Source organism: Lagopus muta, chromosome 6 (genome assembly GCF_023343835.1).
Source record: "Lagopus muta isolate bLagMut1 chromosome 6, bLagMut1 primary, whole genome shotgun sequence".
Lineage (NCBI taxonomy): Eukaryota > Metazoa > Chordata > Aves > Galliformes > Phasianidae > Lagopus > Lagopus muta.
Genome location: NC_064438.1, coordinates 7,667,019 through 7,686,576, shown reverse-complemented (window position 1 = coordinate 7,686,576; position 19,558 = coordinate 7,667,019). Strand labels below are relative to the sequence as shown.

Genomic DNA, 19,558 nt, shown 5'->3' with positions numbered 1-19,558 from the left:
GAACAAATTGTGATGCAACTTGTAATAATTAGTCTTGGAATTTTCAGCAGGGCACTGTATAGCACAGGTGGGAGTGTGGGTGTTTGTGTGGCTAAACTCACTTTCTCATTCTTCCGTAAATAAGAATAACAGTAACAAATAAAAAAGCAAAACACAAATGTAGCATTCATGGTTCTGCTCTATCTAAAGTGACTTACTCTAAACGCTTTTCTTTTAGACTGAATATGCAAGGTTTGAGAATGGTCGATTTGTGTACAGAATAAATCGCTCTCCAATGTGTGAATATATGATCAACTTCATACACAAGCTGAAGCATCTACCAGAGAAATACATGATGAACAGCGTGTTGGAAAACTTTACGATTTTATTGGTATGGATTCACTCTTTGTTTTTCATCTGTAGAATACTCTCAGGCATTGTATGGCTTGCTTAACGTGCAACATTTAGAACTAGTTTCCGAATCCCTTAGTCATGTTGCTTACTAAACAAAAAATCTCATTGACTTCAGAATACCCTTGGAATCGTGCACTATAGACGCCAGGGATGAGAAGGATAAGCTGGCTGAAAACATGAACAAACATCTCTGTTATTTTCCAGATATTCAGCTTACTGCTCTTATTTTTAATTCAAGTCTCTGTTTGGATTTTGTGGAGAGCCTGAGGCAGTAACTTGAAACCATCCCATTCACATAATGGGTTCTCACTGAGATGGCAGTTATAATACTGCAAATGTCAGTGGTGTTCATTAGTTCTTGGGCCAGGAAAGCATGCAGTAATGGTGAGGATACACCCAACAGGTGATCTGAAGTATGAAGAATGGTCTGTGTATTTGCCTTTAAGCTAGTGTCATCCAGCTACCCTGCTTTTTCAGTGTGGCTTTGCAGAGTCATTTTTAATGCGTTCATGTTGCATTTAGATCCATGCAGTGCTGCTGCCACCATAGGATTCAGGCAGGGCTGATGGCTGATAGCAGCGGGGAAGAGGCAAGGCAGCAAATTCAGAGCCACGCAGTGTGTGAGAGAGGAGTGTGCTCAGCTCAGCTGCCTTTTCGTAACCAAACACAAGGGGACAAGGGTGCACTCTCCTTGTTGAATTGGGACTGAGGTTGGTGTGGGTTGAGAAACAGCAAGCCAATGGCTCACAGTCAAGAAGCCAGGGTGAGACGAATCTCCATGACCCTGTGCCAGGAGCTTCTGTTGTATGAGTGTAGTCACACAGTTCAGTTTAAGAGAGAGGGGACATTTCAAACAGTGACATTTAAACATTGCCTAAATTTAACCAATTGTTTCTTCTTTTGGCTGTGGCATTTTCAAGTTTGTAATGTATTGTCTACCTCTTCCTTCCTCTCAAATAGGTTGTAACGAACAGGGATACACAAGAAACCCTACTCTGCATGGCTTGTGTATTTGAAGTGTCAAACAGTGAACATGGAGCACAGCATCATATCTACAGGCTTGTAAAGGACTGAGCAGTTATTTATATATACAGTTCATTTCACTTCTTTATCAAAACACAGACTGTAAACCTCAACACTAAGTGGCAGTGCCTCTGGCCCAACTTTCACCCACATTTTTCTAAATCCTGTTTTAGTGAGTCATTTTTAATGTGTTCATATATAATTGTAGCTGTGAAATTCTGGTACAGTTGTAAAAATTATTTCTAAAACTAAGTGTTCTTCAAATTTGTAAACCACCGTTCTTTGGGAAGACTGTATTTAAGAACCTACTGCCTCTGTCTGTGGAGGCCTATTTTTAATTCTGATAGAAAAATGTATGACAGAGCATTTGCCATGGGGAAAAACTGACAGCGTTTATAAGATATTTTGGTTTTTTTTCCAACACAAAATACATGTTTTACAATGCAAGTGAAATTGAAATGAATCTTTAGCTATAACTGTAAATGAGTAAGAAAAGTTAATTACCTTTATAGAATTATCTTTGTAACTAATTAGGGTGGAAGATATGGACAAATATAATTCACTAAATTATTTTTTAAAATGAAACATTTTTTCTGTTTGAAACCAAATGAAAAAATATAGCCTTAAGAAATACCTGTTAAGGAACAGACAGGTCCTAAAATTAGGCAAATTTTGTATTTTTTTTCTCAATGCTAAAACTAATCTTCTAATCCATTAAACTTTCAAACAGGTATTCCAGAGAAAGAAAACATCATCCCTTACCCTTAACATATCTAGTGTATTTTAAAAGATTATAAAGTTGTATTGTACTAATATGAAAAATTGATAATTTAATGAAAAGAAGATGGCTCGTTTTGCAATAAGTAGGTAAATACTGAAGATTTAGACTCACATTATATGTAGTCTTGCGTATGCAGTTATATTTTATATGGACAACTATGTTTTCTAGTTGAGTGAAAACCTTGCAACTCTGAAATTAGCAGATAAATGGAAACAACTGACATTGCTACAGCATTGAGTAATTCGTAAGCTGAAAGCAAAACACTGAAGTGTTTGAGAAAAGAATGCATACACTCCTGAAAGGATCAGTAGCTTTAATATCTGTGAGATGCTAGAAAATCACAAGCAATATCAGACAAGGAAGCTTGGAAAATGGAGATTTTTTTCTTCTTTTCCTTTTTATCACGGTGCTCTAACAGCTCTCTCCAGTTCTCTCTCCAGTTCCTACTGGCAAAGATCTTACAGGAAACAAACGCGTATGTGCCGCATGGGTTCTGCTGTCCTTTTTGTATCTGGATGTGGTAGTATTCATCCTTCTGCTGTATCAGGGAAGACTCCAGGAAGTGAAGTGCAGCTGGAGATATTTTAATACTGTGCAGATTCAAAACAAGGATGTGGGCGTGAGTGGTTATCTGAGGTACGCACATGTGAGATAAGTATTCTCATTCTTCCTACCTAAGCCAGAGTGTTCCTCAGTTGCTTCTCTTCTGCACACCCAGCGCTGCCCTTCAGCTGCCCAGGCAGCAGTTGTTTAAGCAGGTGCTGGACCAGCAGTGGGTCCTCGTGTAAAACATTTGTCTGAAAGGCTCAGGACTGCTTGGCCAAGCACAAGTCACCTTAAAGGTCAGTCATGAGGTATCGGCAAAGAGCGTTCTTGGGAAGGTCTTCTGCAGCTCTGAATCAAAGAAGGGTAGCATTTAACGGCTCCCTCCTCACTGCCCTTTACATGCCTATGCATGATTTATGTCTAGAATTTACTCCTTGGCAACAGTGCCATAGTCTTTGAAAAAGTCTCAATCTCTGGATTTTTAAAAAATTGTATTGTACTCTCTCAGAATTGCCAATAATTGAATTTCTCTAGACCAGAATACTGCCCAGGCGTAGCAGTGGGTTGTTGTGGACACACGATACAAACATCTGAAAGGAAGGGAGACTGCTCAAATCCCTCAGCTTGCCGCTGACCTAACTCCAGTAGGTGGATGATTGCTGTGATGTCTAGCTGTGGATATTAGGGCTAATGATCTTTCAGTTTATATTCTGTGAACAGAACAGTGAAATATGTCCATGGTAGGGTCTCTAACGCTCATTTTTAACACTAACAATCACATCAGGAAAAGCACTGCATTGTAACAGCCTAACGGTAGCCCTTTATTCTAAGCACTTGGTGTTACAAGTCAAAAACTACTTTTTTTTTTGTTTTGTTTTATTTTGTTCTAAAGTTGTCTTTTATTTAGGGTTTGAATTGTGGTTTTGGTGATTTTTTGTTTTAATAACAAGCGAACTCTTTGAGGCGTATCAAGTATGAAGGCAATTTGCAAAACCAGGTACAGTTTTTTAGTAGAATCTGGCACACTACATATGTCATAACTATAGGGTATAAAAAGTCACAATGTTTATTGGTGTTCACGTATGTAATATTAGGGAAACGACTTCCTTCATCTTTTCTTTACACTTCTGTAAATGATCCATACCCTGTATGTGTTAATTCTTAAAAGCCTTAATCCTTCAACTGTTCAGTGTGTGGTGTGTAGTCCAACAGGCTGCCTGTAAACTGTGAGCTCTTTTGTAAGCTGGAAGTATTTATCTTGTTACTGTTACTTTTTGTAGGAATCTTTTAATTGAGAGCTGCCAAAGCATTACAATATGCAGTGCCTTAGCGTTATATTAGAAATACCTTTAGCCTCTTAACATAAATTTGATACGTTGTTTTATTAATTGGTTCCATTTTTAAATAAACTGTATTTTTCCCCGCAGAAAAAGCTCCTTGACTGCTTGGTCTAAACCAACCCTCAGTACAAGTCAGTCCCATCGCTACATGATTAAATGTCTATACCAAAAGGAAAGGTTACAGATTCATAGTTCTCCGTGAAAAAGAGGATTGTATTAATAATGCTGCCTTTTAAAATTTCATGACCAAATAATTAATTGTGACTCTTCTGCACTCTAGCATGAAAGTGCCTTTGGTTTGAAATTCCAGCTTAGAAAAGTGCTGCCATAATAATGACAATTTGTAGAGAGACCAAAAATATTTAGTTATCACCGTAATGCCTTTGGTTTATTGGAATAAGTTGAAAATGCAGGCCTCCATTCACAAAAGAGCACCATTTATAGCAAGGTAATTTTGCTAATGATCAACCTGCTGGAGAATAATGTACTGTTTGCCATTTCTGACAGCACTACAAACCAGCTACTGATTGATCTGTGATGAAAAAAACAAAAATTGTACACATTTATATTCTCTTCATCCAGCCGTGTATCTGCATAATGAGATCCACGCACTGCAGAATCTCAGAAAGTGGACAAATGTGACTTTATTGTTCTCCTCTAATAATATTTCAGTGTCTGTGAGGATTTTTTGTTTAGATGGAAGACTTTGTTTACAAAACTGTGCATGCTGGAGGTCAGATGCATAAAACAAGATGAAAATGGAGGACAGTAGCTAGAGTAAACGTGGTGGTGTGTTTTTAAGCATTGAAATGTTAAGTGTGAGCATTGTGGATGAAGGTGCTGTTGGAGAAACTGGCCAGCGCTGCTCAAAACACAGGGTTGCTTTGTTTTGTTTTTCTCCCAATCGATGTCTTGGTAGAAAAGAATCAGCTCCTCTGAAAGATGTGTCTTGTTTGATATCTTCTGTGAACGGGGGCCGTACTGTGTACACTACAACTAAAATTGGTGGGAAGAGGGGCAAGATTTTAAGAAAAAGATGTTAGAAGGAACAAATATCAGCAAAACCAAAAGCTGTCAGAGGGATTATATAGTTGTGAATACGATTTTAACTTGATTTTTAAAGTATTTGATGAAATCTAAGATTAACTTTTTATATATAGAAATATTGTGACACTGTGTGGTAAATATTGTGATAATTCAAATTCCCTGTCTCCAAAATATTATTTTTGTTAATCCTTCAAGGTCTAAATCTCACTTACCTCTGTGAGACAAGTAATCGTGTTGAATTCGATGAAACTGAGGTAGGGCAAAGATGATTTCGCCCCGCAAGCAGAGCATATATTTTCAGTTACTACCAAACATTTCAGTCTTACTAATCCGTACTTGTGGTAAAGTACACTTCTGTCTGATTAAAATAAGCGTAACGGTACCATTTGGGGCTGTTAAAAATTGCTACTAGCAACTGTAGTTTTACTTACTTGAATTCCAAAATGATTTTATTTAGGTACTGCACCACTATTTTGAAGGAATTGCAGATAGAATGCCTGTTTCTCGCGTTCCCTTTCTACTGCAACTGCAGCTCAGTCAGGTTGGCAGTAGCTTCTTCCGTTAAAACCTCCACGCTGTAGGCTATTTTAAGTAATGAAGGGTGTACATTACTGTTGAATGTAAGTAACTGGCCAGTTCAAGGCAGATACAACATTTGACATACTAATATCTATTTATTTTTCCACTGCAGCTCCTAGGGCATACTCGCTTTGGAAGCAGTTCCCCTTACAGTTTTCCTGGATCATTCATACTGAGAAATGTTTTCTCTGTTCTTTACTTGACCCATAGTGATTCACATACCCGGTCAAACAGCAGATGTGATAGCAGAGTCTAGTTTTGTATTTTTCTCAGGATGATCTCTTTTCCCCCCTCCTACCTTTCATGACCAGATGCTTAGCCCCCTAAAAAAGATCAAGGCTGGATAATTCAAAATAGAAAACGCGCTTTGGAGATTTTTCATCTTTTAACTTTTCAGGTCATTCTTGCTGAGATCATGTAATTAGTTTAGCGTGTAAATTAAATCTTAAATGCACTCAGTTGACAAAAAGGAGACAGATCCCTGTTACCTCCTTTCAGAATATGTGTTTTTGTTTTGTTTTGTTTTATGGGCCTCTTTGATTCAGGCTCATGACTGCAGACAAAAAATACAATATGTGCCTGAAAAAGAAAGACAAGAGAATTTTATAACATTGAAAACCTGAATAGCCTTTAATTCTTCAGTACATTTTATGTAAAACAGGTTGGGGTTTTGTTTTGTTTGGATTTTCTTTTTTTTTTTTTTTTTTCTTTTTTTTTCTTTTTTTTTTTCTTTGCCATGTGCATTTGTTCACATTTGTAAATGACTTAATGGAATTCTCACTTTATGTTTATTTGTGTAATGTGTATAAAATGGGTTTGTGACTTAAGCATATTCATATATGGTCAGTGGTTACTTTAATATTGTACTGCTGCTGGTAACTTTTGATGTAGAACTTGCCTTTTGATGATAAAGTACCTCTAGGTTAGACAGGGAGGGAAGGATCTTTGAAAAAAAACCAACACCGAACGTTCTCCAATGTTTTCTTAACATATTTGCAGAAGCTTTCAAAAGGAGTTTCAGTCAAACCTCTTGGCAGTACAGTATTCTTGTATTTGTTATTGTCTGTGTGTAGGTACTGGTACCTTTTTTTGTTTAAAATGTTTTAAGTGTTGGCTTTAAAGTGAATTTATCTTTAGTATGATAGTAATATGAAAATTATAGGTTTTGTGTGCAGAGAATTTTTTTATAAAGTGCTTTGTAAAAAAAAAAAAAATGTATTCTAGCTTTCGCGGTACATATGTGTGATAACTTTAATATCCATGACAGTTAAGTGCAATTATTTCATCACTCTAAAAATGCTATTTTTGTGTCGGTTACTGCAGGTGTTTTCATGTCTTTGCAAAGTGACACATTTTGATGCCTTCTTGATAAAGTGGTAGAATTTTTGTAGCTTTCTAGAAACTTTGTATTCATACAGTATCGATTGAAAATAAAGAAAATGAAAGTGTTTTGTGCATTTATCTTAATCTCCCACATCGATCTCTTTTTAACATTGGGTGTGACTTTCAAAAGCACTTAGCAAAGCAGCACAAGACCAGACTTGTGGAAATGTCTGCGTGCTTACCTAAAGGTTCAGATGGACATCTAGCCTAATTCATCAGTACCTGTAGGGATGGCACATCTGGAAGCTCTGCTCCACTATGAGTCTGTGTGCTTTGCAGACCTCTGGCTTGTATGTCTTCCTAAAGAAACAGTGGTGAGGTTTTTGAAACATAATTTAGGTCGTACTGTTTAAATGAGAAAAGCCACCCAACGCCCTGTGTGCCAGAAGCAGGAATGATCTATTCAGAATCTTACATAATAAACAGTATCAGTTCATCACATGACAACTAGAACTGACAGGAACAGAGCAGTTAAGTGGGGTTGTGGTGAAAGAAAGAAAAAAGAGAGTAAAGGGGGATATCCTACGTCATCTGGAGTCAGTGGGAACATGACCAGGACTTGAGGGGGGGAGAAAAAAGTACATCTGGCTCATCTTCTCCTTCAAAAGGAGAGCAGTGGCTTTTGAATAAACCATGTTCCTCCCACACACCCCAATTCCCCTTTTGGATGGCAGATGTTACGCTGCAATTTTTAAAATGCCACCACAGCTCACCCTGTGTGGGAGATGAATGGGTTGAGAACAACACGCAGACATGGTCTGCTTTGACCCTGTTTTCACTTCTTTGTTCCCCATTAAGAATATGGTTTCAGCACTTTGAAGTGGGTTAGTTGTTTCAGAAGCAACCTGCTCCTTCATTAACGCTCCATGTCTTAATTAATTTAGGTTAAAGACCATAAACCTACCTTTAGGAAAAATGCCACACAGCATTTCAGGTTGGCAGTCCCCACGTAGCATCGTGCCGTTCTGTACTCACTGACTGCCTTCAGCAGATACAGTGGCCTCTCCCTACTTAAGCACAGTCTAGCTTACATGATTACAGCATTGTGGTCACAGGACGAAGAAGACAGACCAGTTGCTGCGTCCTGTTTTATGAAGTGTTTCATGATGAGCTCTAAGTGGGCCACAGACATCTCGTCTGCTTTTTCTTCTGTTCTTTTTTTCCCCTCAAGATGCAGCCAGTTTGACAATAGAGGCACACAACACATTTAATGCTCACTAAACCAGGAGTAAAAAGACAGTTCAGAGCTCAGCAGATGTCTGTAGTTCCTCACACACTGCTCTGGCTGTTCATCCCTACCCTGTGCTTTCACAGCCTTACTATTGTTGTCTGGGGCCCTTTGAGAGAGCAGAAGCAGCTGAACAATCTGTCACACCAAACAGCAGTAGCTTAGCAGCGTTCGTAAATGATTACCTACCTTGTAGAGAGGTGTTACACTCAATTGGCTAATGGTTGTAAATTGTTATATGATTGCTGTTGTTTTGTGAGAGCTGGAGCTGTGCTGGAGACTCGAGGTGTGGTGAAGATGGGAGAGGCAGGAGGGAGTGGGTAGAGAATGTGTGAGGAGAAGATTGAAAAGGAAAACTGTAGAAAACCGGAGTGCAAGGGGGGGAGGGGGGAGAGAGGGGGAGAAAAATGGAATATTACTATGCAAAGAAAATGAAAAATCTGAGCAAAGAAGAAAATAATAAGAAAGGATGACAAAGACAGTTTCAAGACCAACAAAAACAAAAATTCCATCAGAAGAAGGGAGGAAATCTGAAAGTCTACAACAAATATCCACCTTTATATGCGTAAATAGGATTGCCTTTTTTTTGCTCCTAAATTGCTTCTTATTTGTCCTTCCTATTACTGGGACGTATGTTCTTAAGGACTGTCTTTGAGCTGAAGGGGAAAGGGCTGCTGGAAGCCTCCCTTATATTAGAATTGTTGCATTCCTCATGGGAGCTCAGCAGAAAAAAAAACCCCAAAATCTCAGCAAGGTACCCAGTAGCCTCCCTGATTGATGAAGAGTCGTCACCTTGGTTTCAGTTGGAAAACAGAGTGAGAAAGCAATATCCAGAACATTATCTGAAACTACCGACTGAGCAAAGACACTTGAGCACAAGCGACTGGTCTCCATTCATCCAGCAGCAGTAGTTTTTCAAGCTGACTGACTTCTACACATACATGCTTGGGGAGGGGGTGGGAGATGCACAGACACATGCAACGCACACAAATGTACCAAGTCATCATTGGCTTAGGTTGATAATTTCAGAAATACTGCTTTCCATGCCCCTCACCCTGTTGTAGAGATTAGAGCGTAAAAAACCAACCCTGCTGTTAAACGAGCAGATAGCCAAACATATTTTTTTCAGAAGTCTGCTTCCAAAAGTCTTTGTCAGTTTTTCGAGATATTCACACAGAGGGTGCAGTTTTTGAGCCTCAGGAATTACAGCTCTTCCCCTTCCCTCTCCCTGGTGAGATAAGGGTGCCAGTTAAAATGGTGGCTGGGCCCATCGGAGCAAATGATGCCAGAGCTGTATTATGCCCTTTTTCATTTACATGGTTCAAAAAGGAGACTAATTCACTACTACTGCTTACCTTGCAGTGCACCATAATGCTCTGCTTTCAAGACTTCCAGCAAATGCAGAGTATGCAGAGACTTACTTGCTGTTCAAACAGAGCGCTAAGCTGTATGTGCAGTCAGCCTTCCCAGCAGGCTAACATACTGCCAACTGATTTCTTTTCCTGCCCCAAATATGAAAGTTTATTAGGCATATTTAAAGATCCTTCTATTTTTTTTAATTATTATTATTATTGGCAGAGCCTAAAGAATAAGGTTTTTTCCCAGACTTTTAAAATTCCTTTCTGCTAAGATCATACATTCTCTGCAGCATTATCAGAGAATTTACTTTTTCCAAGGTAGTTGTCTTTTCTTATTCTTCCACCTGTGAAATTGATCTTCATAGCTAACATTACACTTGGCAAAATGTACAAGAACTGCATTCAGTCTCATAACCCACTTCCTTTGGTACACTATGAGAACATCTCCTTTTCGAAGCAGCTCTACATCTATCGGAAGGTGAGGATACCCACATCTTCTTCATGCTTGGCCTCACCATTAGTGTTAAACTGAACCTACATGTGACCAACTCAGACAAAGAAGTACTACAATCAGCCATGTTGTGCACGCATTGCACCATTCCACAGCACAGAGCATTTGATTACTTAATCATAAAATATTTACATTGGTTTTACTTTGACTATATTGTATTTTTAATAGGTTTTAATCTAAGCTTTGTCATCAGAACACCACAATGAAAAGACTTGGCAGTGCAGTCTACCTCCACAGTCGCCAGCAATAACACGGCAGCCACAGCACCAGTTGCAGCAGGGCAGGCATTCCCCTATCTCCGCCAACGATCTCCTTGAGGGCGGTGGTGGTGAGCAATGTTTGGGAGGTGCCCCGAGACTCCCTCCCCAGTGATGGGCTCTGGATAACTGCACAGGAGCAGGTAGCGCTGCACAGGCACAGCACCAAGCAGACTCCCAGCCACTGGGAGATGGCCTGCTAGCTGCAGGCACAGGATGACAAATCAGTTCTGCTCACTGGCACACGCCTCCTGATCAGCAAAAATACAGAGAGGCATGCGGGCAGTGAACTAGCACGTACACAACTGTGGTATCAGCCTGGCTTTTTTACCATACAAACCAAATGTTTTCCCATGAAGAACATCAGCGTTAGTGCTGGAAGTGGTCCCAAGATAATGGCTACTCCAAGAGAGGAGGTCTAAGGGCTCAAGACCCACAGACAGGAAATAAACAGGGCAGCTCCGGTTGGTCAGGCAGGCTTTGCCTGTGTCCTGCACTAGGCCATTGTGGTTTCTCAGTTTAGGAGGAGTTGGGAAGAGAACGCTCTGCACCTGAAAATGGCAGTACCAAGGGGATAATATAGGCATAATGGAGAAAGTCAGCTTGAAGATACTTGGATACTAGTGGAAGGGAAGCATTAGGTATGGAGATTAGTCATCATCTGGGAATGAAGCAGGAGATACAGGGCAAAGGCTGTTTCAGAGAACTGCATAAAAGTTTTTTTTTCCATTATCCCTGATCAGACACATTAAAAAGACACAGACAAAAGTCAGCACTAATCAAGTGAATGCAGCTGGAAAAGTATCAGTGAAAGAACAATGAACCCAGAGAACCAAACTGAGGCAAATATACAGGGTGCTCATTAACATAGTCTATGTTTGGTAGGGAGACAATGAGTGGCAGAAAGGGACACAAACATCAGGCAGTTCCTGAAATACTGACAAAAGCCACCAAACAAATCAGGTGCAGAGCTCTGTATGTTCAGGTAGCTGGAAAACGGTGACTGCAGTCAAGTTACTGCAAAACTAGGCTATTCTCAGGTGTGCCTACAAGATGCATGGAAACCTGTGTATGCAGCAGAATTTGAATTTACAGATAAGACAGATCTAGTAGGGTGTGGAGAGTTCAAGATCAGGGCTGCCAACAGGTTCACTGAGAGGCAGGGAGACGGGAGGTAGGGAGAGCAAGGAGACGAAAGCCGTGGAAGTAGAGCAGCACAGTGGAGAACTGTGAAATGGGCTGCTAGCTCCAGCAACCAGCTCTTCCTTGCTAGAAGAACCTGCAGTGACAGGAGACAGTGTGGTGTACTTGTGCCTGCAAAACAGGGCGACGAGGGAAGTGGTGAAACTAACAGGTCTTCAAACACATGCTCATGTCGGAAAAAAACAGCACATTGTCTGGAGCTCATTTCTGGCTGCCTGTTGACAGGACAGACAAGTAGCTATGCGTAAGAGGTGGTCACAATTACAAAAATCAATAGACACTGGCACTTCTACAGTATAACAGAAATCCACACAGTGTAGATACGTAGATTGTTACCCTCTTGGTCCCAATATGACAGGCAAGTAATCAGCCTTCGTAATGGGGCTGGGAAGAGCAAAGGAGGAGAGGGGGGGTTGATAGGTTTTCTAACAAGAACATGCGAAAAATCTAAAAATTTAAGGTTCCTGTACAGCAGTTAAAAAAGATTCTGTTCAGCTGTTGACAGTGCAGCTAAAGCTGTGACTCTGGGCTCAGATTATCTGTTGCTCAGCTCTGCTGAGGCCTAAGAAACAGCCTCAGTGCAGTGCACAGTATATACCGTTCCATGGTTCAGCCTGACATGTATAGGAAATGCATACAAGGTGTACAGAGAGGCTGCAGAAGGAGGCAAAATAGCAGAAACATCTCTGCCAGCAAGTGAACAAAAAAACACCCCTGGAAGTCTGACCAAAATGTAGCCCTGTATGTTTCAAAAAGCAACATTCATTCCCACTTTCTTTTATCTGAACATTGTATCAATCTCAGCAATAAGTGGATTTAAACCTCCACCTGGTAATGAAGTTGGCCTTTGTGCTTACAACGAAGAGTCACTTTGTGATCTAGATGTCTGACAAAACCCCTCCCCCAGAAGCGCTGGAGGCTCATGCACGTTCCAAATTTTCACCTCAGACCCTCTGCAGAAGCAGCCTGAACCTTTGCAGATGTCTAAAGAAAGACAGCTCAAGACAACAGCTAGATCTTGAAGAGCTCTCGTGCCTGTTGCTGCAACGCACAGCGCACGGGGTGACCGGGAGTCTCACCAGGCTTTCCTGCAGTCCTTTCATGACTGCAGCATGTCTCAATCTGTTTACCTGCAAGTAGTAGGTATAATCTGATTAGATAAGACCATTACCACGGCACGTAACCTTTGGACTTTGGCTTCAGGCTTCTACTTTCCCTTCTGGAGAGAGCACATCATATTTCACTGTCTATTTTATTTCTTTCTCCCTTATTACAGTTGTGCTCAGTACGCTACGTGTAGCGTACTGATTGATTTTCCTGGAGGCACAAACAAGCAGATAGAATCTAGAGGATGTTTAAATAGAGGGAATCATTTTAAATGGTCTTTGAATTAATAAGTATATATAAAGATAAATAAGAAACATAGAGATATATAGGACATATAGGTAGTACAAACAAATCATGACCCATCTGTCCAGGGTGCTCTGTTCATGTAAGCACTCTTTGCTAGGATATCCTCAAAAGAAATATGCCTTCGTTCTTCATCTTTCTGGATGCACTTATGATCCCAGCTGGGAAACAGGAAATTTTCTAGTATCTCAAGTGAAGGATCGGACACTAGATAATACATTGTGCCTAATAGGAAGGGTTTATCCTAAAAGAATACCTAAAAGGCATAGTCTACCTCCTTGACTAACTGAGTTGACAAAATATGCACTTTCACTGTAGGCTCTACTAATTAGCACAAGAGAAAATAACTACCAATTTGAAGACACTGGTGTCTTGCAGGCAAATTGGGTCACTGTAGTTTTTCAACACTACATTCTCACCTCTCTTGCAGTATTCCTGCCAGCCACCAACCTTCCTTTGATCAGCCATAGATCTTAAGGCTCTCTGTCCTCCATTCTCTAGACTCGTGTTCAGAAAGAACAGCTACCAAACTCTTCATGAATAACTACAGCAGCAACTGCTTCCAAGTCTCCTTTGGAGATGGGTCAAATCTTTATTGACTAGTTAACGCAAGACTGAGTGAAACCCTCAGCACAAGTTGAGCAGGATTTGATGAGATATTTAGTTTCACACTTTTGTTGCGGTCTCTAGTGCACTATCTGTATACATAATGCAGAAATGTATCCATCAGCACAAACGAGGCACCAAAGTTGTTCAAGATTTGACCCACCTGAACAGCTTCCGCAAAAAAATACCTATTCATCCTCCTCCCATTTCTTTCTACAGTCCAGTGCAAAAACAGTCTGATATTAGGGAATACCTCTTATCCAACACCTTAGTCTACATGTGTTCTTAATAGGGAAATGTAATATATCAACTTTTCCATTTTCTTCTAAAGCTCTCCCCCGTAACAGCAAACATACCTACCACTTTCAATTGCTAAAATCAATTAAACATTAGCCCTCATCCCTGCTTAACGCATGGAAAACATGCCAGTTAACATAACATATTGGCATCTTGGGTTCTGCTGAGACAACAAAGTTCACACTTTCAAAAAACGTCTAATTGTTGGTTCTACTTCAGGTCAAGGTCTTATTTGTCTGTATTCCTTCACATCCCTGCCAGTACAAGAAGCCATGTAATTCTCTTGGTGTGGATCCAAGCTTTCCATCAGCTGGCCTGTGCCATGCCCTAAAATAATGGAGGTTCTTGTCATTCCCAGAGAACTCAGTGTACCCATGCTGTAGCACAAGCAGAAATTCAAAGCACCAAGTTACTTTCAAACATTGCTCCCAACTACTGCTGATGGTTGGTGAGTGGAGGAAATAGACCTCAACAGTAGTCAGTCAGACTACTTTTGTATCCCTCAGCTGAAGATCAGGACTGTAGGAATACAAGACAGATACACTGCTGTGCTGTGGTACCTTGGCATGAGATGGTTTAAAAGCTTAGTAAGACACCTCAATTGAGTTACACAGTTCCAGGGAACCTGGAAATGTGTAGAAACCATCTGACTCTCCACAGAAAAGTCATTACTCAAAAGGGTTTTTGCTTACCAAATAATCTGATCTCTGGATACTGCAAAATGGTTTTCCTGCTCTCTTTGAACTGAATTTCAATATGTGCTTGCATGAAGAACATAATGAAGTATATGCCTACGGCAAGTGCACTTTAAAGCACCGTCCTTTATTCCTAGACACATTTCCAGGAAACGCGAAGCAGCAGAATAAAACACCTCTGGCTTTATCACAGACTCTTTCTGCTGCGTCACTTTTTGCTCAGGGGCTGACACTTGGACAGACAGGACTGAGCACAAGCACAGCAGATCTGCCTGACTCTTGGCCATGCAGGAGAGCCGAGCCTCACTGGAAGGCAGACATGATGAGGCCTGTAACCTGAAGGTAGCAAGCAGCATTTTAAAAGAACTGCAAGGCACAACTCCAAAGGCCAATTCCTTCACCTGACATGTCTTCACACAAGCAAAGATCTACACCAAATATAACTGTCCAAGTTATAATGCAGGAGCTGACAGCAGGATTTATCTTTCTCTCTGTTCAAAAATCCCCTCCTGGTGAAGTGGGACATTTAGAAGCAGTGATCAGGCATGCTGCTCATTCACAGGTGGCTGGTAGCTCACACTGAATGGCTCACATGCAGCCTGAGCATAGTCTTACAAGTAAAATGGTATTTTTGCCTCTTTCTGAAGCATCATCCAGCAAGGGCCCCTTGGTTACACATTGTCCAGATGAACCCTTGCTTAGAGACAGGCAGCTTTTCAGGCCCGGTGGGACTGGGTCACCAAAGGCAGCATGCAGGAGTTTGCTTAAGGGGCCAGGCTCATTGGCATCTCTTAGTCAAGGCTGTGAGATATCTCTGCCACTCCACCCTCAGGCCCAGGGAGGCATCACTAATTTTTCAGCCCTGCTTTTACTGAATAACTCAGCTAATAGCATCAGAAGAAGCAGAGATTTTCTGATGTTTGGCCAAGCTGTTAATATTGTTATTCTGGCACATGTTAACAAGTGCAGACAGGTCTGGGTATTAGTCATATTTCTAGAGGCAGGTTTTTTTTTCTTCTTCTCTCTCTCTTTTTTTTTATCATATCCATTGTTACTGGGCTTCAAAGCTCTCAGCAGAAACAGATGTGTGAATGTTGTAAAATTATACTGCTAGTTCAGGGCTGTTTTCCAGCTTTACACAAGTTGTAGGTCAAAAGACACTACATTCTGCGCTGAGAAAAGCTACAATAAGGAATTACAGGCTAAGAATCAAGTACCTTCTCCTAGGGCATGCCTAAACTGACACTGCCCTCACAGATCTGATTTAGTTTCTATGTATATGCACCTTATGCTATGGTGTTCAATCTCCAAACTGTTATAGTGGGATTGGTGGTATGCCTGACTCAGCAGCCACTGCCTGCACAAGATGTTCAATACTTTGGCACATCTTCACTGGTCATCTAGCATCATCAAATGTATCCTGGAGGTGACCTTTATGGTATTGGAATGCTTCAGAAGCATGTATTTATTTTTCTGGGGATACTCTGAGCAGAAGCTTGCCTGCAGTTCTCAGCAAGGCTGTGCTGCTGAAGGCTGGCTTCTGTAAAGTTTGAAGCACTCAAGCCTTATACATATCGCCATCTTGAATTACATAATGGTATATGAAAAATTTCTGAAGAAACTCTTGCAACTTGAGCTCTGTTTCTTGGAGAAGTATTGGGTCACTACTCTTACCAATACTACCTTATACACTGCCTTACCTATAGCTGCTGTTTGCATAACAAGTTCTTCAAGTCACATAAAAAATAAACCCATTCATTCTGTTTGCACAAGTCAGGCTGACTTGCAGTTGTTACGCAGGAAACAAATACAGATACAAATCATAAAGGAATAGGAACAATTAATTACAGACAACAGTGCAGTGAAGCTTGTTACCAGATCAGTCCCAGTATTGCTCCCAGCCGAGCAGCCCATGCCACAGAACAGGGCCATGTGCTCAGAGACAGCAGCTGAGCAGAGCGCGTCCCTGCCGCAGCCCGCCTGCTCCTTTGTGGCCCGACAGGCTGCGGCAACCGCGACAGCAGGGGCTGCACTCAGCAGAGCAACAGATTGCAAAGCAGCCGGCAATACCAGGGCCACGCTTATGTGGCAAAATGTGCTACGATACCAAGAGGCGAGCTGCCTGCTGCACTACGGCAAAGCAGATTGCATAGCATTAGCGCTGGTGACAACAGGGCACTCATTGTGTGGGACAACAAGTCACACAGAGAATGATCAAATGCGATTGGTTGGGCCCACTTAACATATGCACAGCAGAGTGACATATGGCAATTGGTGACTTTCCTGCCACAGATGCTGAAAGGCTTTGTTTCCGTGCAGTGTGCGGTGCAGACCCGGTACATTGTTTCCCTTTTGGTGGGGAGCCGTGTGAGTGCCAGCAGCGCACACCCCCAGCCTCTGCGCGTCACGAATTCCTGGTGCCCGAGTGCCTCTGGCTGTGCAGGGCAGACGCTCCTACTGAAACACTGCCGACCAGCCAAAGCCAAGGGCATGCTGAGAAATACGCTTCATTTTGAAGCGCAGCTGAGATGAATTCCCTTTCGTGTTCTTTCTGCCCTTCTCATTTGTTTCCTACACGCTTAGATAATGCCACAGTTTGATCAGCTTGCTCTTACAAGAAAAAACTCACAGGAAGACTTTGTAACCCCAATATGGGCTGTAGGTGTGTTCACCTGCACAAAGCCATGAGATGAGAACAGCCTGATAACTGCAGTATCAGACGAGGGCTAAGATACAGAGACCTACTTTCCTCTCTGCCACCAGCATGACCACTGGCAAATTGCTTCAGCTCAACATGACTCAGAAATAAAGACAATGACACTCACCCTAGTGCACTGCTTTGGGATTGCCTGCTGGCTGCAGAGCAGAAGGTGAGGTAAGAACTGACCTTACAACACCAGATCATTTTGTGCTGGCTGCAGAAGACTCATGAGACATAAGGGTCAAAGTCTTTGCGTATTATTCCCTATTTTCAGCACTGTCAGTCTTTGCTCATTTCTAATTTTATGTCTATTTGTGGTGAAGAAGAATCAAAATTTACACAGACTTAAAATATTTTGTATATAGACACACAGGAGGCCAACAATCAAAGTCAGGTGATAATTAAGTGCCACCTCCTGCAAGGAGATGGAAGTTGATACGCATTCTGTCCACTCCAGATTTCTGCTTGACCAGACCCCGAGATGCAGAACCAGACTGAGACACGGAGCTGGCAGCTGCTGCCACTTCTCACAAGGGAGCATCTTCAGAGCTGCCCAACTGAGTGCACTTTTATTCACTTTACGTTTCTTTTGCTTTTTAAAAACTAGTGAAGGAAACGTTGCTTTGAAAAGGGGCTGTGGAGTAGCCATACCCCAAGTCAAGGGTAACATGCTTCAACCATGCTGCAGAAGAAAGTGGGAAAAGAATGACCATGAGTGCTGAGACCACTTGGAGATCTCCAGAGGGCTGAATTATGCTTGCTTGAAGACCTTCAAACTGGCTTGTCACCATGGCCCCCAGTGGCTCCCTGAGTTTCTGTATATCCATGCAGAAATATGAGCACATGTGCGGTAAGTCTGATTAGTTCTGACTACATCATATTTACTCTGCAAGCACCAACCATCTGTGCAGCAACTGTCCAACACGTCCAGGCTGCACCAGACCCTCTGGACCTGTACTATGTTGATGCACACATTTGCAGTGCTCATTCAATACTTCTGGCTGGTTGGCTCATCTCTCAGAACTACCTCTCTGTTACGATGAAATTTCAGATAAACAGCCTCAGCCCTCAAATTAGGCCTGAATAAAGCCGTAGAAATAGGGAGCATTTGGGGAAAACTGGATTTGCAGTAGTTCTGACTCTGTGGCTTGCAGTATAACCTGAAGAGTTAGTGACTGGGAAAGGGCATATGAGAAGTTTTACCTTGAGAACTAGCTCCCTCTGCAGCCTTATTTCCAGCACCCAGAACACAACACATCTTTTAGAACAGAACAGAATAGTTCAGTTGGAAGAGACCTACAAAGACCATCAAACAATTACCCGATGGCTTCAGCGAGAAACAAAAAATTAAACATTTTGTTAAGGATGTTATTCAAACGTTCCTTGAACACCGGCAGGCATGGGGCATCAACCACCTCTCTAGGAAGTCTGTCCCAGTGCCTGACCACCTTCATGTTACAGAAATTTTTCCTAATATCCAGTCCTTAGACGATTACTGAATTTTCTGGAATATCCGAGAGCAGAATCCGGCCCCAGCAAACGGGCCATGCGAATTCTCTGCAGCCCTTCGCACTCGTTCCCCCGGCGCTCATTTCCCCAGCCCTGCGCACAGCCGTGCGCTCGGCCCGTCTGCGGCCCCGCAGCGCCACCCAGTGTCCGCAGCCCGGGGACCCGCGCTGCGTCGGAACTGCCAGCCCGCAAATCTTTACCCTGCGAGGGCGCTTCTCCTCGTCAGATGGGGTAAGCCGGGAAAATCCCACAATTTATATTACACAGAAGATCAGATTATCGCAGTGGATCCTTCAGGATTTAAATGCGTGAATGCGCTGGCAAGCTAATAGCTTCTTTAACTCCCCTCCCTGCGTGGCTGGAAGACCTTTTGCTAAGTGCTCACTTTCTTATTGCACAAGACACCATACCTGCCGGTCACTTTCCTCAGCTCTCACCTCCCTGGCACCCAGTACAAATTACACTGCTACGAGAGGGAGCTGACCAAGTCCCTGCAAGTGTGACTGTGCTCCACCAGCCAGGTCACAGAATCACAGAATCACAGAGTGGCCAGGGTTGGAAGGGACCTCAAGGATCACGAATCTCCAACCCCCCTGCCACAGGCAGGGCCACCAACCTCCCCATTTCTTACTAGACCAGGCTGCCCAGGGCCCCATCCAACCTGGCCTTGAACACTTCCAGGGACAGGGCA

General features: G+C 42.1%; 1 protein-coding gene across 9 annotated transcripts in view; it reads left to right on the top strand.

Annotated features, from left to right (window-relative positions):
- TEAD1 (TEA domain transcription factor 1) overlaps positions 1 to 6,651 on the top strand; it is a 144,604-nt gene extending 137,953 nt beyond the window's left edge. For all 9 annotated transcript variants that reach the window (XM_048948781.1, XM_048948777.1, XM_048948776.1 and 6 more), the window contains 2 exons: positions 218 to 370; positions 1,354 to 6,651. In XM_048948781.1, the coding sequence (XP_048804738.1) occupies positions 218 to 370; positions 1,354 to 1,467 (267 nt within the window). In that variant the 3' untranslated portion in view covers positions 1,468 to 6,651. The remainder of the gene's footprint in view (positions 1 to 217; positions 371 to 1,353) is intronic.
- Positions 6,652 to 19,558: the final 12,907 nt, after the last annotated feature.